The sequence below is a fragment of the Microtus pennsylvanicus genome, chromosome 7 (genome assembly GCF_037038515.1).
Source record: "Microtus pennsylvanicus isolate mMicPen1 chromosome 7, mMicPen1.hap1, whole genome shotgun sequence".
Classification (NCBI taxonomy): domain Eukaryota; kingdom Metazoa; phylum Chordata; class Mammalia; order Rodentia; family Cricetidae; genus Microtus; species Microtus pennsylvanicus.
In genome coordinates, this window is record NC_134585.1 from 692953 (window position 1) to 712716 (window position 19764).

Below are 19764 nucleotides of genomic sequence, written 5' to 3' on the forward strand. Positions count from 1 at the left end.
TAGGGTATGTAGAGTGTGCAGGTTCTGTGGGGTGTGTAGTCTGTGCAGGGTGTATAGAGTCTGTGGGTATGTAGTGGTGTATAGGGTGTGTAGAGAGTATAGGGTGTGTAGGGTGTCTAGTGTGTGTAAGGTGTGTAATGTGTGTGGAGTGTGTAGGGTGTGTTGTTTGTGGGGTGTGTAGTGTGTGTAGTGTGTTTAGGGTGCGTGGGGTGTGTAGGGTGTGTAGTGTGTGTAAGGTTGTAGCATGTGTGGAGTGTGTAGGGTGTGTTGGGTATGTGGGGTGTGCGGGGTGTGTAGTGTGTGTAAGGTGTGGAGTGTGTGTGGAGTGTGTAGGGTGTGTACAGTGTGTGGGGGGTGTAGTGAGCCCAAGCAGGGCCAAGCTTCATTCCTGCCATTTGCATCTCATTCAATCATGAGGGATGGGTGGGGAAGAGACTGAGGGACCCACTGGGCAGCAGCCTTAGAGGCTCAGGGTGATAGAGCTGCGGGCATTTAGGAGCCCAAAAAGGGGGAAGACCTGTCTGTCAAAGGAAGCTTGGAAGGTGTAGATGTGTTTGTTAGTGATGGCATCATAGAAGACTATATCTCCATGGTCATAATCCACATAGACGCCCACTTTCCTAAGACTGATTGGGAGATTCTCCTGGATACTGCAGTTGGTGATTGGCTGACATCCAGAGGACGAGATCCGCAATGTCCACAAGCAGCATGACTCAGAGTTCTGAATCTGGGACCCCCGAGGCAACTCGGTGACCACGCCCACTATACCAACCCTATCTGGGGGTCCCTGGATTTCCACCTCCCACAACACACGGCCTGAGGAGAGACCTGGGGAGCCCCTCACACAGTAGAAAGGATAGAATTGTCGAGGTTTTGCCTGAGTATTAGATTTGCCATCGACGACATACAAGCTTGCTTTCTTTAGATCCTGAGAAAAGGTGAGGTTTGCGTCAGCTGAAGTGGAGTCCAGGGTCATAGGTACTGTGGGAAGATAAAGAAGAGTGAAAAAGGATTGTTTCAGGCCAAGTCCTCCAGCACCCTGCTTTTGAGCTTCTCATGATGTAGCTAGGAGGGAGAATTTCTCCTTCAAATTCCAGTCCCTGTCCTCAGAGAAGACTCCTACCTGTTTCTTTGGGTTTTCTGAGAAGGGGGTCTCATATAGACCAAGCAGGGCTGAAATTTTCTGTGTAGCTAAGGACGATCTTGAACTTCTCATCTTTCAAACTGCACCTCCCTAGTGCCTGAATTATAGATATGGGATACCATGCCCATGCTCCCTAGACCCCCTCTCCAGTACCTCTCCCCACTCTCCATCCCCAGGCCTCAAACTTAGCCCATGATTTTATGAGGTTCTTCTCTGTGGGTTCAGAGGGAAGCTCCCCCAGTTCACATGGTTGTAGAATCATTTCAGGAAGAGGCCTTGAACCAAGGTGATAACACTCTGGACAATTTGGAACTTCTAACAATGTAGATATGTCTTCTCCATTTCCACATTTCCTGGTTCTCATATGGCAAACAACTGGGGCTACTATGAGAGGTCAAGGTTCAGCTTGATTTTCTAAAGCTGGGGTCACCACTAGTCTGACTTTCTAAAACTGACTTCCTGGGGCCAGGAGGTGACTCAGCTGATAAGGCCTGTGCCCCCAAACTTGACACCTGAATTCAATCCAGAAACCCACATGGTGGGACACTGACTTCCCCAATCATCCTTTGACTCCCACACAAAGGCATGTGTGTGCACACGTGAGTGCACATGATAGAATGGAATCCCTCAAACACAGGAGGACTGAAGAAGTGGGTATTCAGAGACCCTTGATGTGTCCCACCCTCATATTATGGCTTAGACACTGAATGGCAGTTTATTAAAGCTATAGAGTCTTTATCTGTCCTATTCAAAGACTAGAGCATCCGTGGTCCTGGCTCTGCTAAGGTTTAGAAAGTGGGAACATTTTAGCCCCTCATTTGGTGTTGAATTTCAGCCTTTGCTGCAATGACAGTTTTCCTCTGCTGTGTGCAGGGCTTGGGGAGAGATGATGGATGTGGAAGTGTGCATTAAAGCAGGTGGTCAGGGTCACTGGGGTACGCTAGGGGCATGACCCAAGCAGATCTTACCCATTTCTGATCTCCAGACCTGGCTAAGTTGCATTACTGGGGGTCAGGGGTGTGGGGATGAAAACCATAGAGAAAGACAGTGGTAGCAACTTCTAAGGTCTACTGGGGGCATCAGAGTCAAAGCAATTGGAGAAGAGCAGCACTGGTGAGAATGACCACTATGTGGGTTTGTCTTCTGTTTTGGTGGAGGTGCTCATTGCCAGGCACAGTTGTGCATACACCTCTAATTCCAGCACTTGGGAAGCTGAGACAGGAGAACTACCATGAGTTCAAAGGCAGTCCGGGCTACATGAGATTCTGTCTCAAAAGCAAGCAAACAAAGAAAGGACTGAGGAGGTGGTTTGGCTGTGCAGGCACGAGGACATGAGTCGTGATCCCCAGCATCTAAAGACAAAATCTGGGTGTGGCCCTGGCACACTTGTTACCTTGGTGTTGAGTAGCAGGGATGACTGGATGGGCATGGGCCTCGGTAGCAAGACAGCCCACACTATCTAGTGAGCTTGAGGTTCAATAACAGTTCTTGTCCATGAAACTAAGGAAGAGTGTAAAAGAAGATGCCTAAGTATAGCCTCCATGAGTACACATGCACACACACACATACGCACACACGCACTTACCACATAAACCACACGCATGCACACATACAGCACACACATACACCGCACACGAGCACACACACACAAACTACACATACGCACAAACATACCACACACACCACACACACACACACCACAAACATCACACACGTGCGTGCACACCTGCATACCACACACAGACCACACACATGTGTACATGTGCACAAACACACATCACACATGCACATGTGCACACACACACACAATCCAGCCAGAGGGAGAGAAGAAAGAAAGAACTAATAAAAGACAAGTGAGATGGCTTGGCAGATACAGATACAGATGCTTGCTCCCTAAGCCCAAAACTCATAAAATTTTCATGTAAGGGGAGAACACTATTCACAAAATATCCTCTCATCTCCATTGTGCATAAGTATAAACATAAATTTTAATCAAGAAAATAAAATTTTAAAGAGAAAATACAAAGGGTTTGGGGGAGTGAGAAGGAAAGAGCAACATCCAGGGGTGTGCAGCCCGCAACTCTGATGTTGTCAGTGTGCACAGAGCCCAGCTCACAGCCAGCTCCTCCTCCAGAAACACAGGGAAAGGGGCCCAGTTTTGCTCCAGAGCAGTGCTGAAGAGGGTGCTGTCCCAGAAAGGGGGTCTCGAAGTGAAAGGGGATGGAATAGGGCTGAGCATTAGGTCCTGCTGAGCTGCAGAGGCACTAGGAGGGGCATAGACCAAGCAGCAGGGTGCACCTGCACATTAGGGGTTTCCTGTTGGGGGCTAGGTCTTTCACAGGGAAAGTTTAGCTTGGGAAGCAGAAGAAGGAGATGCCTGGCCCTCACTCTAAGTCCACTCATCTCTGGCCCCTGAAGTCTGTACAATTACACAGTCCTTCTCCATCCCTCCTGTGGGAAGCCTTACTCGTCTTTCCAATCTTTTTTTGTTCCTGTATTTTCAGGGGAGCTGGGAGCAATCAGGCTGTTCTGCATGTTAGGTAGCCCTTCCCAGGGTCTGGTCTATAAATTTCCTCTGCTGTATCAGAGCCATGAATGAACAGAACACTTTGACCTGCACACCTAGAGGACCCTTGCTTCCCTACAGAAAGACCCGTGTGTCAAGCAGGAATCCTACCTGAGCTGAGCAAATCTGAGTTATTCTTCTGTAACAGGAGCCCTAAGATTTGAGAGAGAAAACAAATTTTAGGTTAATAACAAGTGGTTATAAATTAAAATTCATATTGGGGATGAGCAACTGATCCTGGCTTTTATCCTGACTACCCTCAAAGCTGAACCAATCAGATGTCATCATTACAGGTCTTGTCCCTGTGGATCTCAACTCCTCAGCTTTGCTGGGCTAACTAGGCCTGTTAGGTCAGCTCCAGCTACAGACTGAGCTGCCTGCACCTGAGCCTTGTGCAATGAAGAAATACACCTATAAATTTCCATTTATAATGAACAATTTTAATTAGTCAGGGTGTCACTATGATTACCTAAAAGTACAATAATAAAATAATTCTATAAGCTTGTTCTTCATTGGTGTTAACACACACACTGGACCTTTCATCTTCAATCTCCCATTGAGAAGACATTTTGTATTCTTCACTTTCCCCAAACACCAGGTTATGCACACACTTACAGTTCTTCGTGTCCTTTATGTCCGGGCTGCTCAGGAATGTGCTTTTATCTTACTTCCCTTCAGTTGTCAAGTTGACTGTGAGGAGAGAGTGAAGGAGATGGAGGGTCGACGGAGGTTAAGCAGACAACAGGGACCATACCGTGAGGCACTGATTGCTCATGTAGGAAGATGTGGTACTGGGATCTCACATAGTCTCAGTGGACCAAGAAGGCAGCCAACAGGGAGAGCTGCACTAGGGTCTCCCTGATGTGGCTCCTCAGTACAGCTCAGTCCAGAACAGAAATATTGGAGCCACAAGCATAAGCCACTGGATTTGGAATTTTCTAGATGTTATTTTGAAACCCTAAAAGACCAGGGCATGCTGACACTCAGGAAGCTGACACAGCAGGATGAAAACTTTTAGTCCACAGGACATAGTGAGTTCCGGTGTCTCAAAAGGAAAGGAAAAGGGAGCTGGAAAGAGACCTCAGTGGTTAACAGCACCAGGGCCCCAGTTCAGTTGTCAGCATCCATTGAAACTCCAGTCCCAGAGCATTGGCACCATCTTCTGACCTCCATGGACACCAGTCATATACACAACACATGCACTCAAAACACCCATACAAATAAAATAAATAAAACATTTTTAAAAGAAGTAAATGAAATGAATTTAAATAATATGGTTTTTTTTAGCTCAGAATGTTAAAACATACTGTCATTTCAGCATGTCCAATAAAGGTTGAATGCTATCTGGGCACTGTGCTTTGTGTTCTAGACCCAGTTACTCAGAAGATCACTGCCGTCTTCCATAAGAGACTACTCTGGACAATATTTCTGTTTGCTTTTGTTTTCATTTCTATATTTTATGCTCCATTTTAATATTATGTCTTTTAGAGTCAATGTGTATTCTTTGCGTACACTATGTGTGAATGCTGTGTTTTGGTGCCCAGTGGTACAGGTGATAAGCAACAACCAAATTGGTAACATACTTCTAGTCCCATGTTCACCACCTAGTAAACAAGGAAAAATTCTGAGCTAAGAGGTGCTTTGACTCTGGGGATGTAGCTCAGATTGCAGAGTGCTTGTCAAGCAAGCATGAAGTCCCGCATTCTATCCTCAGCATTAAACCTAATGAAACACAACATGAGAAATTTCTGCATAATGGTTCTATGAAGGTACTCAGCATTCAGCCTGGGTTCTGAAAGGCTCAGGAGCTGGCACCAGAGACGTCAGGCAATATCTAGGTTGATGAAAAGAATCCTGAGGCAGGTAAGCAAAGGAAGTGGCAGACACATCTTACCTGTTAATTTCTTCAGGCTTTCTATGAGGGGCTCATTACTTGCTTTTGCTTCACTGACTTTTTTATCCAGGTTAGGAACTGGGGTTGGGTTGTGAAACTGAAATTCTTTATCCCTGTGAAGATATGTTGATCTTAGCGGTAAGTTTTGGGATAGAGAATGGGCAGGAAGGACCTGGGAGCTCATTCCTGGGGAGAAGGCATGATAAATACAGTCTAGAGCCAGGGAACTGAGTGTCAGGGGCTGTTGACAGAGGTTTCTGTCCTGCCTGGTCACACAGCCTTTCAGTCCCAAAGAAACACACAGAGGTCTACATAAATCATAAACTGTTTGACCTATTAGCTTCAGGCTTCTTATCAACTCTTATAACTTACATTAACCCATAATTCTTGTCTCTATTAACCATGAGGTTTGGTACCTTTTATCAGCGAGGTATTCTCATCTTGCTTTTTCTGTTTCTGGGTGATGACTGCAGAGGTGCCTTTCCTTTTCCTAGAATTCTCCTGTTCTGGTCACCTCACCTCTACTTCCTGCCTGGCTGCCCTGCCTATACATCCTAACTGGCTACTGGCCAATCGACATATTATTAAACTAGTACAACAGATAAAACTTTGCAGGATATAAGACCATTGTCCCCCATCAGGGAGGCCAGGACAGGAATGCAGGGCTGAATGAGATCAGACCCAAGAAAATATGAAAATGAAGATGAGAGATGGATCAGAAAAGAGAGACGGGACAGGAATTAGGGAGGTAGAGTAGGAAACCCAGGGTTCACCCCATTGACCAAGAGGAATGTGGGAGAGGAATGAAGCTGGGAAAGAAAATACTGATCTTCTGTGTGATTATTTCAGGAGTCTGAGCAGCCAGGAACAAACAAGTGGCCTCAATACAACAAACTGGTGCTCAAGCTTGTGCCAGTTTAATCTGCATAAAACCTAAGAAAGTAAAAAGGAATTTTAGACACAAAAGAACGAGTTAATCATGGCTTCTTGGTAGCCAGCATTTTGCTAATGGCTTGCCAAATCTCCTTTAAGAGAGGTCTTTCTGATTCAGCAGTAGCATAATAAAAAAAAAGCATGTGCAGTTTTCAAATGGTGGCTTTGTGGGCCATGCTGCCAGCACGAACTCTGGCTCTTTCAGAAGGCCAAGCCTTTAAATGGGGTTTTTGGGCAGTGTGCTACAAGTTACTTGGTGACAGCATGGGCCAACCAATTACCAGAGTTGAGATGGTGAGTGTGGCTCCCACCTAGCAGTCTCAGAGGCAGTAAAGAACTTCCACCATGTTGGACTGGGCAAGAAAGCAGGCAGAGCCTTGTTTGTCCTAGCAATGCTACCACTTAGGTTCTTAAGAAGCACTTAGCATTTTAAGAAGTCATCCTATTCAGAAAAGGATTACAAATATGCAAAAAGGACATATTCAGACATAAAAGACCTGTAAATGAGACACAGTGTATTTTTAAAATGTACATAGGCTTGGGAGAGAGAAGACAAAGTATATAGAGAGTTATAAAAGGATGTAAATGGTTTATAAAAAAACAAAAGTCTTTTAAGAGACAGAGTATAGACTGTCACAGAATAAAGGAATAAAGATAATAAAATAAATATTAAAAAGTTATAGAGTAAAAAATTAAGCCACATAAAGATGAAATATACACATACAGTCTGGATTATGTATATTATTGTGTTTTCTTTGAAATTTTTGGCTGTGAAGGAGCTAAGTACAGAGACACATTTCATTGTATGGACTGCTAAGTTAAGCCAACATAAAGGTCTCTTGACTTCAGAATTTGGGTCTAAGGATTTGTAGCTTTGGAAAAGAGGTTCTATTTTTGTATCCACAGAGGATGAGAACCTGTGGATTGTTTCCAGACAAATGTGGTTTGATAGACCACCCAAAAGGTTTCCATGAACCCCCCCCTCAAAAAATACTTTTCCAACAAAAAGCAGGAAGCTGATGGAAATAACTATGTCAAAAATTCCCAAATATTGTTTATAAATGTTTCTTTACATTTAAAGGGGGATATGCTATAGAGATTTTCATTGGTATTGATTTTGGATTATTTATATAATTTTAAGAACAACTTTGTTATATGTATTTTTTTTTTTTATTTTCGAGACAGGGTTTCTCCGTAGCTTTTGGTTCCTGTCCTGGAATGAGCTTTTCTAGACCAGGCTGGCCTTGAACTCACAGAGATCCACCGCACCACCGCCTGGCTTTATATGTATATTTTTGTTCTTGATTAAGGTATTGTGTTTGTGCAGCTCATTTAGAAATGTAATGTATAATTTAAAAATATAGGTTAATAATCATCTATAATAGTCAAGCTTGTAGTCATGTTAAATATATAGCGATATATTTCAGTTAGATAGGTATTCTTCAAGTCTGTCAGAGACATTCAAAATATGGCATTTAAAACATTTTAAAAAATTAGACTTTTCATGACAATGAGACACATCTGCTCCTGGAAACTCCAATTACTTCAAGAGGAAGATGGGTACTGAAGAGGCTCCTTATGGAATTGGTTAATGATTTTGTCAAGAAACTGCTCTTTCCTGAACTGCTTGATGCTATGCTCTATGAACTAGACATCCAGACCCCACAGAGAAATTACTGCTGAATTTGCATAAAGGTAAGACGATTCTTTGGGGTTCCTGCTTCATGAAAGCGTCTACTAGACATTCTGCAGGACACAGAAGAAAGTGACTGATAAACTGCCAATATAGGCAGAACTACCTTTAAAATTTCCTGATTTATTTAAAAGTCTGCTGGATACAGTGGGCCTGTAGGCTGAAGATAGATGCCACAACAGTACAGAAGAACTTTGGGTGACTGTCTAGGCAGCAAGATGTCTCTCTCAATTCTAGAGTTCTGGGAGTTATTTACCATGCACTTCCTGTTTACTTAGGTAATATTACATCCTTATGGAGTCTTTGATAGAGTTGAAGAATAGATAGTTATAGTTTTCCTTAGTTATGATAAAAGATAAAGTAACTATAAATATTGTAACTGTAATTCTGCTTGATGCCTCTTTTGTTATATGTAATTTTACTATGTTAAAGTTAAAACCTTCCTTTTTATTTAAACAGAAAGGGAGAGGTGATGTGGGAATCCCATCCATATTCTGTGAATACCACTAGTGAATAAAGAAACTTCCTTGGCCCGTTGATAGGGCAGGGTAGAAGTAGGTGGGGAAAACTAAACTGAATGCTAGGATAAAGGGGACAAAGTCAAAGAGAAACCATGGAGCTGGCACCAGAGACAGACATGTTGGAACCTTCCTGGTAGGCCACAACCCTCGTGGTAAAATATAAAATACTGGAAATGGGTTACTACTACATGTAAGAGCTAGCGAGCAATACACTTAAGTGATTGGCCAAGCGGTGATTTTAAATAATATAGTTTCTGTGTGATTATTTCAGGAGTCTAGGCAGGAGGGAAAACAAACAAGCGGCTTCCTACAACAGATCAAACCCATGAAAATATTGAAATAAGATGAGAGATTGATCAGAGGAGAGTTGAGGGACAGGGAGTAGGAGGTAAAGTAGGAAACCCAGGGTTCACCCCCATTGACCAAGAGGAATATGGGAGGGGAGTGCAGCTGCTCTAACGCTGGGTGTTGGTGAAAAGAGCTGTGCCCAGCAGAACACATGCTACTGTGGCCAGCTTAGTCTTCCTCACCTGCAGCCTAAATAGTTTATAGACAAGTTATTGGACGATGTGAACATATTCGGATATATGTTGAATGTTGTATGTGTGAGTGAACCAGAAAGCACAGTGCACTTGGGATGCCCATCATACCTGCCCAAGATGTCATTGATGCCCTGGAAGAGAAAGAGAGAACAATGTCAGAGCTTGCCTAGTAACAGGTGCCAAGAAGGGTTTCAGACTCAGCTGGAGGCAGAGTGAGAACACCCCAGTTTTCCACCCTCTCTTTCCTCTCTCTGACTTTCTGTCTCTGCTGTCTCTGCCTATGGTTTTCTCTCTCCCTACCTCCCCCCAAACTGCTACCCCAAAAGTCCTGATATAGTTGGGATGATGTTTAAACCTCAGGAAAAAAAAGAGTAAGTATAGAAGAGTGACATTTGGGAAACGGGTGTTGCCTCTAATATAGATCCAGGGAGCTCAACTTGGCAGTGTTAGGACAAAGGTGGAGTGGCTGTCCATGGTTCTTTAAAGAAAAAACAAAAACAAAACAGAAACCAGGTGTGTTAGTCCTGGCACTTGGGTGTCCTATTATTCCTCCCTCTTGGTTTGTTTGTTTGTTTGTTTGTTTGTTTTTATCTGAAACAGTTTAATGTATCTCAGGCTGGCTCGAATTCTCTGTGTAGCCAAGAACAGTCCTGAACTACCGAATCTTCTGTCTGACTCCTGAGCGCTGAGAGAACAGGAATGCACTAACACCTCAGTCCTCCCCACCAATTAATTTTTACTATTTCAAATCTAAATTTAAAAATTGAAGCATTGTAAGTACAACTTTATCGATTTAGTAGAACTAACTACATTTTACCTCAGCAATTGATGATTAAGTATCTAAACAGAGATGTGTAAAATAAGAATTCAAAGACTCAGAACTAAAAAAACCCACGAATATAGAATAGCTCATAAATATGTCTAAAGAGGCTGAAATCATTACATTTGGAGTATTGGATTAAATAAATTGTTTAAAGTGTTTTTATTAATATTAATTTTATCTGATTTTTTTCCTGCTTGGCCTGGAATTTCATTTGTGAACATGTTGACTGTGAACTCACTTCTGCCACCCAAGTGCTGGGATTAAAGGTGTACCACTATGCCTTATTTTTTTTGTCTTTTTAATGTAGCTACTAGAAATGTAGCTTGAAATATAGTTCTTTTCATTGCATTTTATTTTTAAGATTTATTAATTTTTAAGAATAATCTAAAAATATTTTATTAATTTAAATATATGAATATATTTATGTATGAGTGTGCAGTCTGCTTATATGCCTACATGCCAGAGAAGGGCATCAGATATCAAAATAGATGGCTGTGAGTCACCATGTGGTTGCTGGAAATTGAACTCAGTATCTCTGAAGGAGCATACAGTGCTATTAACCAATGAGCCATCTCTCCAGCTTTATTTTTATTATTTTTAAACTGTATATATATATATATTGATATATATGTGTGTGTGTGTGTGTGTGTGTGTGTGTGTGTGTGTGTGTTGTCTGTGTGTGGGCATGTAAATAAGAATGCAGGTACTCTACAAGACCAGAGTGATCAGATCTGATGGATCTGGAGTTACAGAAGGAAATCAGAGGAGAACCTGTGAGTACTGGCCTTGTTTTTCCACCGTGTGGGTCTTGTGTGGCAAGCGCCTTTGCACAATGAGTCTGAGAGATGCTTTAAAGAAACATATGTGTCCTACATTACAATTCTAAACTGTGAGCTGTGTGTAGGGGCCCATGAAAGGAGATAGGGAGATCAGTAATTCAGTGTTACCCTTGGTCACATGACCTTTGTCCTAACACTGCCAGGCTGCCTGGGCTGCATAAGATCCTGCCCCAAAGAACAAGATTAAATGCTCTAGAAGTTTTTTTGGCTATATTTCTTTTTATCTTTTCTTTTCGTGTGTGTGTGTGTGTGTGTGTGTGTGTGTGTGTGTGTGTGTGTGTGTGTCAGTGTGTCCAAGCTGTCCTTGAACTCTAGTGGTCCAGGGAAGCCTCCTACCTCTGGAGTGCTAAACTTACAGAGGTGAGACACCATGCCCAGCTGTTTGAGATAGTGTCTTGATCTTTGTTCATGTTAGCCTTGGACTAGCAACAAACCTCCTGCCTCAGTGTCCTGAGTTACGAGAGGAGTTTTGGTTAGGTCAGTGGTTCTCAGCCTTCCTAATGCTGCGGACCTTTAACACAGCTCCTCATGTTGTGGTGACCTCCAACCATAAAATTGTTTCCACTGCTACATCATAACTGTAAATTTGCTACTCTTATGAATTGGGATGTAAGTATCTGATATTTTCTGGTGGTCTTAGGTGGCCCCTGTAAAAGGGTTGGCAGATCCTCCCAGAGGGCTCGAGACTCACAGGTTGAGAGCTGCTGGGTTAGGTGAAGCAGGGTAGTAATTGGTAGATTAGTTCAGGAAGGCAATAGAAAGTAATAAAGAAACCACACCTCATACATGAGGCTTATTAGAAGAAAGGGCATGGTGAGCACTGGGCCTTAGGGTGGAAAAACATAGAGAGGAAAAGTACATTATGTTGGAGACAATACAAATGGAGCCTCGTGGAGAGCAACAGGCTTCCCTTTGAAACCTGGACAGGAAGGACCTTTATCAAAAGTGACAGCTTAAAGTAAGAAAGGTAAGGGTCATGGATTCTATGAAGCCTCAGGCAAAATCCCCAAAGAAAGGAAAGTATCTGACATTTATGTCCTTTCAGGGAATGGTAGGAGTTTCTCAAAATTTCATTTTAGGAGACAACATGGAGGAGTCAGATATTAGGAGCTGTTTGGCCACAGTATAATACAGATTCTTAAGTATCTTCCAGAGAGAGAGAGAGAGAGAGAGAGAAAGTCTGTTCCCAATGCACTAACCTCCAGTAGCTCCATGGATGGCGCTTGTTGCCTATTTTTCAGGTACTCCATGTGGTTTCTGAGGGTGGTCAGCTGTCTCTCTGTTTCAGTGACATACTCTTCTGTCTGCTTGACTCCCTCTTGCTCCACCAAGCTCAGCCTGGACAGGAAAAATATCGTTTCCTCGTCCAGTCTCTGGTGCACATTCTTCAATTCCTGAAGTATCTTGAGTTTCTCTAGATGTACTCGGGCCTGAGGATAAGGGAAGGGATTCAGAGATGAGGGAGGAATGAGAGAGAATCTTCCAAGCTTCCTTTAAGCCCATCACTCACTTTTTAAATCAATCAACCATCAATCAATTAATTAACTAATTACAGGCAAAGTCTCACTATATAGTCCTAGCTAGCCAGGAACTGACTAAGAACAACAGGTTGGCCTTGTATTCATCAGAGATCCCCCTCTCTGCCTCCTACGTGCTGGAATCAAGGGCATGCAAAATTTGGAACTATTCACTCTTTAGGAGTATCTAAGGATTATTCTAAGACTGGTTTAGAACAGTATGCTGGGGCATACCTGTGGGAAAGGGAGAGGGGCAAGGAGATCAAAGCACTTCCTGTGTTCAAAGATTTAGGCTCAATGGCTTTTTTTTTTTTACCTTCAAGGACATCAGCCAGATGCACAACTAAGAAATCTTAGCACTGGGAGTGCAGACAGGAGATGCAGGAAGCCAAGGCAGCCTCCATTCAAGGCCAGCCTGGACTACTTGGGCCACTCTCTCAACAAACAAATGACACCGCCATAGAAAACCCAGGATAAGGTTGTAGTTCAGTTGACAGGGTGCTTGCTTGGCATGTGTGTGGTCCTGGATTCCATTCTCAGCACTGCATAGTCTGGGAATGCTGTTATAGCCCTGTAATTCCAGTACTGGGGGAAAGACAAAATGGTCAAATGATGAAGGCTATCCTTTTCCTGTATAACAATTTCTAGTTTGTGCTACATATGATATTGTGTCTAGGAGCTGGAGATATGGCTCAGTAAGGGACTTTGTTGCTCTTACAAAGGACTGAGATTCAAATCCCAGAACACACATGGTAGCTCACAACCATCCTCACTCCATTTTCAGGTATATACTGCTCTCTTCTAATCTCCATTGGTACCAGACATGCACCTGGTATACATACATACATGGAAGCAAGACATTCATTCACATAAAATTAAATCTAAAAATAAGTAGATATAAGATTCTTAAAAGTCAGTTGGGAAGAACATAAACAAATGAAGAAAGAGAGAAAAGATAGAGAGAGAGACAGAGAAAGAGAGAGAACTCTTCTCAGTTTAGCTTCCTTCATACTGAATTTCCCATGAATGGACCTGGAGAGATGATGCAGGGGTTAAGAATGCTTACTGCTCTTCCGAGGACCTGAATTCAGTTCCCAGCACCTATGAAGAGCAGCTCACAAATATCTGTATTTCCGGTTCTTCCGGTTTCTGCTAGGATTTGCACACACATGACTTTCACTAACACAGACATATACACATAGAAAAAAGTAATGCAGAAACCTTTTAAAAAAGTAAACAAAATCAAAACCGGGTGGAGATGTTTGGTGTTGTCATAGTCTCTTGTCTTTCTTACTGTATAATAGTCTCTAGTAAAAAGGGGCTTGTGTGAGCCTGTGTGTTTGTGTGTGTGTGTGTGTGTGTGCGCGCCTGTGTGTGTGTTTGTGTGTCTGTGTGTGTGTGCAGTCCTTACAAAGCCTGCTGTGGGTGGAGGAGCAGAAACCTTCCTGGTTCAGGTAGTTCAGTTCAGCTCAGGAGCACGGCTCAGGCACCACACCCTCTGCTCTGCCCTCGCCATCTTGTCAGCTGGACTTTGTTCCAGCCTGGTGTATAAGGAGTGCTCAACATTCCCTCAACAGAGATGCTCAACTTCCTCAGACGTATTTGGAGTGAATATTTCTTACCCTGAACACCTGGGTTGCCTCTTCACATTCCTTTTTCTCTTTAATTATTTCCTTGTCCTTTTGCCCCAAGATCTGGAGCTGTGTCTCAATCTGCACCTGTGAGGAGAGGATGCTTCAGTCAGGTTCTGCCTCTAGGAAGGCAGGGAAGATATCCCAAGGTACTGATGTCATTATTAGCAGACCCCCCTTTTTTTCTCAGGGATCAAACCAATTTTCCTCTTGTATTATGTAATCCTAGGGTCAAAGTCAAGTCCTCATTCTTTGTGGCAAGTACCTTTAGTCTCTGATATATCTTCCCTGCCTCCAAAAGTACTATTCTGTTTACTCTTATTGCCTTGAATAGAGATTGATATCTCCCAGAACCTGGGTCTTTGAGCTCACTGGGCCCGGCTGCCAACTGCCAATTCAAGTGTTAAGAGTGCAGCAGTCGGTGCCAACCAGATGGAAAAGGCAGCAGCTCCCACATCCCCAGGGAATTCTACTCTGCTGAGCTGGGGACAGAGAAGGAGGCAGGTGCCTACCTTGTAGTTCTGGGCAGCCTCATCTATCAAGTTAACTTCATGGGTTTTGTGGTCCTTGGAGTCACAACACACCAAGCAGAGGAACTCTTTATCCTTCTCACAGAAGTAATTTAATTTTTTCTTGTGCTTCAGACATCTTGGCTCTTCTTCTTCTGGTTGGAACTCAGCAGGATCCGTAGCCTGGATTTTCTCTGCAATACTAGCCAACTGCTTATTGGGCCTCAACATATTCTTATCCACAGGGAGTTTACAGAGCGGACATTGGAGGTTTTCTGTAGTTTTCCCGACCTGATGGATGCATTGCAGGCAGAAGTTGTGTCCACAGTCAGTGGTGACAGGCTCCCGTAGAATTTCTTCGCAGATGGGGCAGGTCACATCCTCCAGTAGTTTGCTAACCCGCTGTAGGCTTGCCATGATGGAGCAGCAAGGCTAACTTGATATGTGAAAGCCCAGAAGTCCGAGGCAGGCGCCAGTACTGGGAAGAGAAAATGAAACAGGAAGCAGAGGCTAAAGAGCCTCTCAATTGGAAGACTGGAGAAGGACGAATGAAGAGGGGGTAGAGTAAATGAACAGCAGAGAAGAGGAAAACTTATGGGGAATATTGTAAAGAGAAGAAAACAGTCAGTCCTACCTCACCGTCTCTCAAGAACAAACCTACACTGTGAGTTCCTGCTTCCTATAACACAGAGCAAGGATCTCTGGACCTTGAACTAATTATCTTTACAGGCAGTTGTTTGAGAACAGAAGATTCAAGTGTCAAAGTTCACTTTACTACAGGTAGGGAGTGGAGCAGCTAAGTGGCATTACAGGGAGATGTGCTGAAGGCATAAGTCACAAACAATCCCACACCAGTTTGGAATTATGATTAATAGAGTGATTATTTATTTAAGGGGGAAAACTTACAGATAACCGTCCCAGACAATAGCCCTCGGCACAATCAGGAAGGGAGCCTAGTCGCCAGAAGTGTAGCCAGAAGCCAGAGAGCAAGTGGAGGGAAGTGGCTGCTTTTTTAAAGAGAGAGAGAGACCATGCTCCAATGGGCTGGTATCTCAGCGGCTATTGGCTAAAGGAGCGGAAGGAGCTCCTGCAACACCTCCCCCTTTTGTTTAAGTAAGAGAGTTCTAAACCTACTACGAAATTATATACAATAAGTACAAATATCCTATTCTAACTAGCTCTAGTCTTATATAATAAATAACTTGGCCAAGTCATGAGAGGAAAGTAACTACATTTATATAGTCTTCAACCCCATCAAAGATCTGAGAAGGGAAATAATGTTACTGGAGTAATTAGGAAGTGCAATTTAACAACTTCTGAAGCATGCAACAAATCACAGAGACAACTAGCTACTTGGGCAATCACCCAAGGTCACGTCTGCAATGTTGAAGCAACCAACTTTGGCTAAGGCCTAAAATAACTGACATACCATTTTCAAAAGCAAGACACTTTTCAAAACTATCTTACCCTGTCTTGGCAGGATTTGACAGTCCTGTTTTATCCATTTACGGATACTTTGTATCTCTGTCAGTGGTTGAGGTATGGGCATTTCTTTACCCAAAGGCCAGTTCTGCCAAGAAGAAAGGCTCCAGGTGGAGTGTCTTTGGTGCTCAACATTCTTTTGGAAATAGATAGGTGTTGCTAGGAACAATTGTGTCTCACTACCACCAAACTGAGTTAGATTAAAGGCCATTTTCTACAGCTCTTTGAAGAGGTTGAAGATTATCTATCTATACTGAATATAATCTCTATGTATCTAAAGAACCTGATTAGTCTAATTATAAATGAAAAACATAGATGACTATTGATCTATATAATTCTCAATACCTATCTAACTTAAAGACTAAGACAAAAAACAACTGTGCAATAAATGAGGACAATATGACCTCCAAATAAAAACAATGTACAAATATACAATGCAATATGGTAAATATATATCAATACATAAACAATATATAAGTATCTTAATCAGAGGTAGAAATGTATACTGCAATATGGTAAATATATACAATATATATCAATATATAAAAAATGTTTTAAACAGGGGTAGAAGCATGCATGTATACAATAGTCAATATAATTTAACTTTGTATCAATATACAAGAATCGTAACCATTATATTTGTCTAAAAAGAGTAACTAACAATTACAAACCTATTATCCAATCATCCAATTATCCTTCTTTTTTTTTCAAAAAGATCCCTGAACTTATAAAATTCCTTCCCCAACCCCTAACCCTCAACCGTATACTAATTATAATCAACCCTTAAATGATGTACCTAAATCCAAGGACAAACTTTACTGGGAGAGGGGACGTTGTCCTCTAGAATTATTTCCAGCTGTCATGGGGGTGACCTTCTTTCTGGGGGATCTTGTGAAAGTAAAATGATGGTTAAATTTCAAGATCAATGTCTTTTAAAATTGCGAATAGTCTTTGAGTATTTTGTGCAGGTCTGGCCAGAATGTTGTACAAGATGTGCACCATTTCAGCTAACCAAGTTGGAACCGTCTTGTGCAGCTGGTACCCAAAACAGGTCTTGTAGTAGCGCTATCAGTATCATGACGTCATATCAAACAGGTGGAGTTGTTGTTATGGGGCCCCATCTTCTTCCTGGAAACTTCAAATGTCACTGCAGGAAAACCTCATTGTTCATTGTGAAAAACTTAAACATTAATCATATAGACATACACATATTCAATGAAAGGCATGATAGATATATTCAATGAAAGGTGTGATAGATATGAAGAAAAGCAAAGATGTTTTCTAAACTCATATTTCTTTCTGTCCCATACCATGTCTCTTGTCATGAGACAGAAACTCTGGGTTTTTCTCTTAACAACAGGCTTAGAATTAGAGAGAGACTGAGCCAGAGTCCAACTCCAAAACCAGCTCTATAAATTTAGAAATATGATTTAGTATATTTTACTTATGGAACCTATTCAGTTTTCTTAGTCCCTATTGGGCAGTTATTTTTCCATCTGTCAGTACTCAAACATCCAGGGTCCCTTGAATTTTTCAAAGATGAATGTTTTCCTGTGGAGATAAGAACAGAACCCTGCCCCCATTCTATATGTTTTTATTACCACCTGTATGAATATCATCATTGTGGATGAGCTGTCATTTCACCTTTCCAAGAGGTTTCTCTTCTTCAAATTGAACCTTTATTAATTTTGATGGTATCCACAGTTTTTCTTCTCTTGTGGAAACAAGAGCAAAACCCCTTCCCCAATGAAGCACATCTCCTGGCTTCCATTGAGAGGTCAGCACATCTTTGAAATAAATCGGTTGATTTAGTTCAGCAGACTTTTCCATTATCCAATGTCTTTCTGCTGCTGTCGTTCCTTTCTCATTAGCATTAAGACAATTCAAGGTTAATAAAGCATTAAGCAATCTGTTTCTGGGGGTATTTTCCATCCCTTTCTGTTTGTTCAGCGTATCCTTTATAGTACAATTTGATCTTTCTGTAACTACCTGACCTGTAGGATTATTTGGTCTACCTGTAATGTGTTTTATATCATAATAATTAAAAATTAGATACATATGCTGGACCATTGTCTGTCTTTATTTGTGCAGGTATACTCATGATGGCCATAACTTCCAATAAATGTGTAATTACTGAATCAGCCTTTTCTGAGCTCAGGGCAGTAGCCCATTGAAAACCTGAATACGTGTCTATGGTGTGGTGTACATATGTTAATTTACCAAATTCCATAAAGTGGAACACATCCATCTGCCAGATTTCATTCCTTTGAGTACCCTTTAAGTTACTCCCTGCAGGCAACAATGTTTGATTATAGAAAGAACAAGTAGGACATCTCTTTATAATGTCCTTAGCTTGTTGCTATGTAATGGAAAATTCTTTCTTTAGGCCTTTACTATTGACATGATGCTTTTTATGAAATTCTGAGGCCTGCAACATGCTTCCAATCAATAATTGATCAATCTCAGCGTTACCTTGTGCTAGAGGACCAGGCAGACCCGTATGGGACCAGATGTGTGTTATGTACATCAAACAAAGCCTACCCGTGATTATGTCTTGTACCTGGATAAACAATGAAGTCAACTCTGTGTCATCTGGTATAAATTCAGTGGTTTCAATATGCAAGATAATTCTTTCTGCATATTGTGAATCTGTAACTATATAGAGGTTCTTTAAAATCCCTTAGCACCATAAGAATGGCATATAACTCTGCTTTCTGGACAAAATTATAAGGGCTTTGTTCCACCTTACTCAATTCATTTGACTTGTAACCTGCTTTCCCTGATTTATTTGCATCACTATAAAATGTACGGGCTCGCCGGGCGGTGGTGGCGCACGCCTTTAATCCCAGCACTCGGGAGGCAGAGGCAGGCGGATCTCTGTGAGTTCGAGACCAGCCTGGTCTACAAGAGCTAGTTCCAGGACAGGCTCCGAAAAACCACAGAGAAACCCTGTCTCAAAAAACCAAAAAAAAAAAAATGTACGGGCTCCAGTTATTGAGTCATCATGTACAATTCTAGGAAGAATCCAAGAAGTTCTCTTTATGAGGTTAAGTCTATCACTTTTGGGATAGTTGCTATTAATTTCTCCCAAAAAAATTAGCACAAGCTCTTTGCCATGGTTCATTGTCTTCCCATAACTTTTTTATTTCCTCAGTAGTAAAAGGCACTACAATTTCTGCTGGGTCTATACCTGCTAGTTGACAAAGTCTCAGCTTACCTTTTATAATTAATTCAGAGACTTTTTCCATATAAGTTTTTATTTTTTTACTTGGTTTATTAGGTATAAATATCTACTCTAAAATAATATCTTCCCTCTGCATTAAAATCCCTGCAGGAGAAATTCTGGAAGGCAATATGACTAGGATGCAGCTAAGATTTGGGTTCACCCTATCCACATGTGCCTCCTGTAATTTTTCCTCATTATTGTCAGCTCCTTTTCCGCTTCAGCTGTCAGTTTTCTGGGGCTATTCAAATCTTTTTCACCACCTAAGGTTTTGTTCAAATGAACATTTAGATCAGGTGTTATCCTAACAGCTGGTCATAGACTGGAAATGTCTCCTAACAATCTTTGGAAGTCATTAAGAGTCTGTAACTTGTCTCTCCTAATTTGTGCCTTTTGCATTTTAATTTTCTCTAACCCTATTCTGCAACCTAGGTAATTAATAGAATT

General features: G+C 41.9%; 1 protein-coding gene across 1 annotated transcript; it reads right to left on the bottom strand.

The window, feature by feature from the left end:
• Nucleotides 1–222: 222 nt before the first annotated feature.
• On the bottom strand, nt 223–15230 carry LOC142853565 (E3 ubiquitin-protein ligase TRIM31-like). The gene is given in 8 exon segments (XM_075978724.1): nt 223–981; nt 3822–3863; nt 4326–4400; nt 5605–5717; nt 9282–9424; nt 12155–12385; nt 14101–14190; nt 14616–15230. Coding segments are annotated over 8 exon segments (1629 nt in total). The 5' UTR covers nt 15030–15230; the 3' UTR covers nt 223–460.
• Between the last annotated feature and the right edge of the window lie 4534 nt (nt 15231–19764).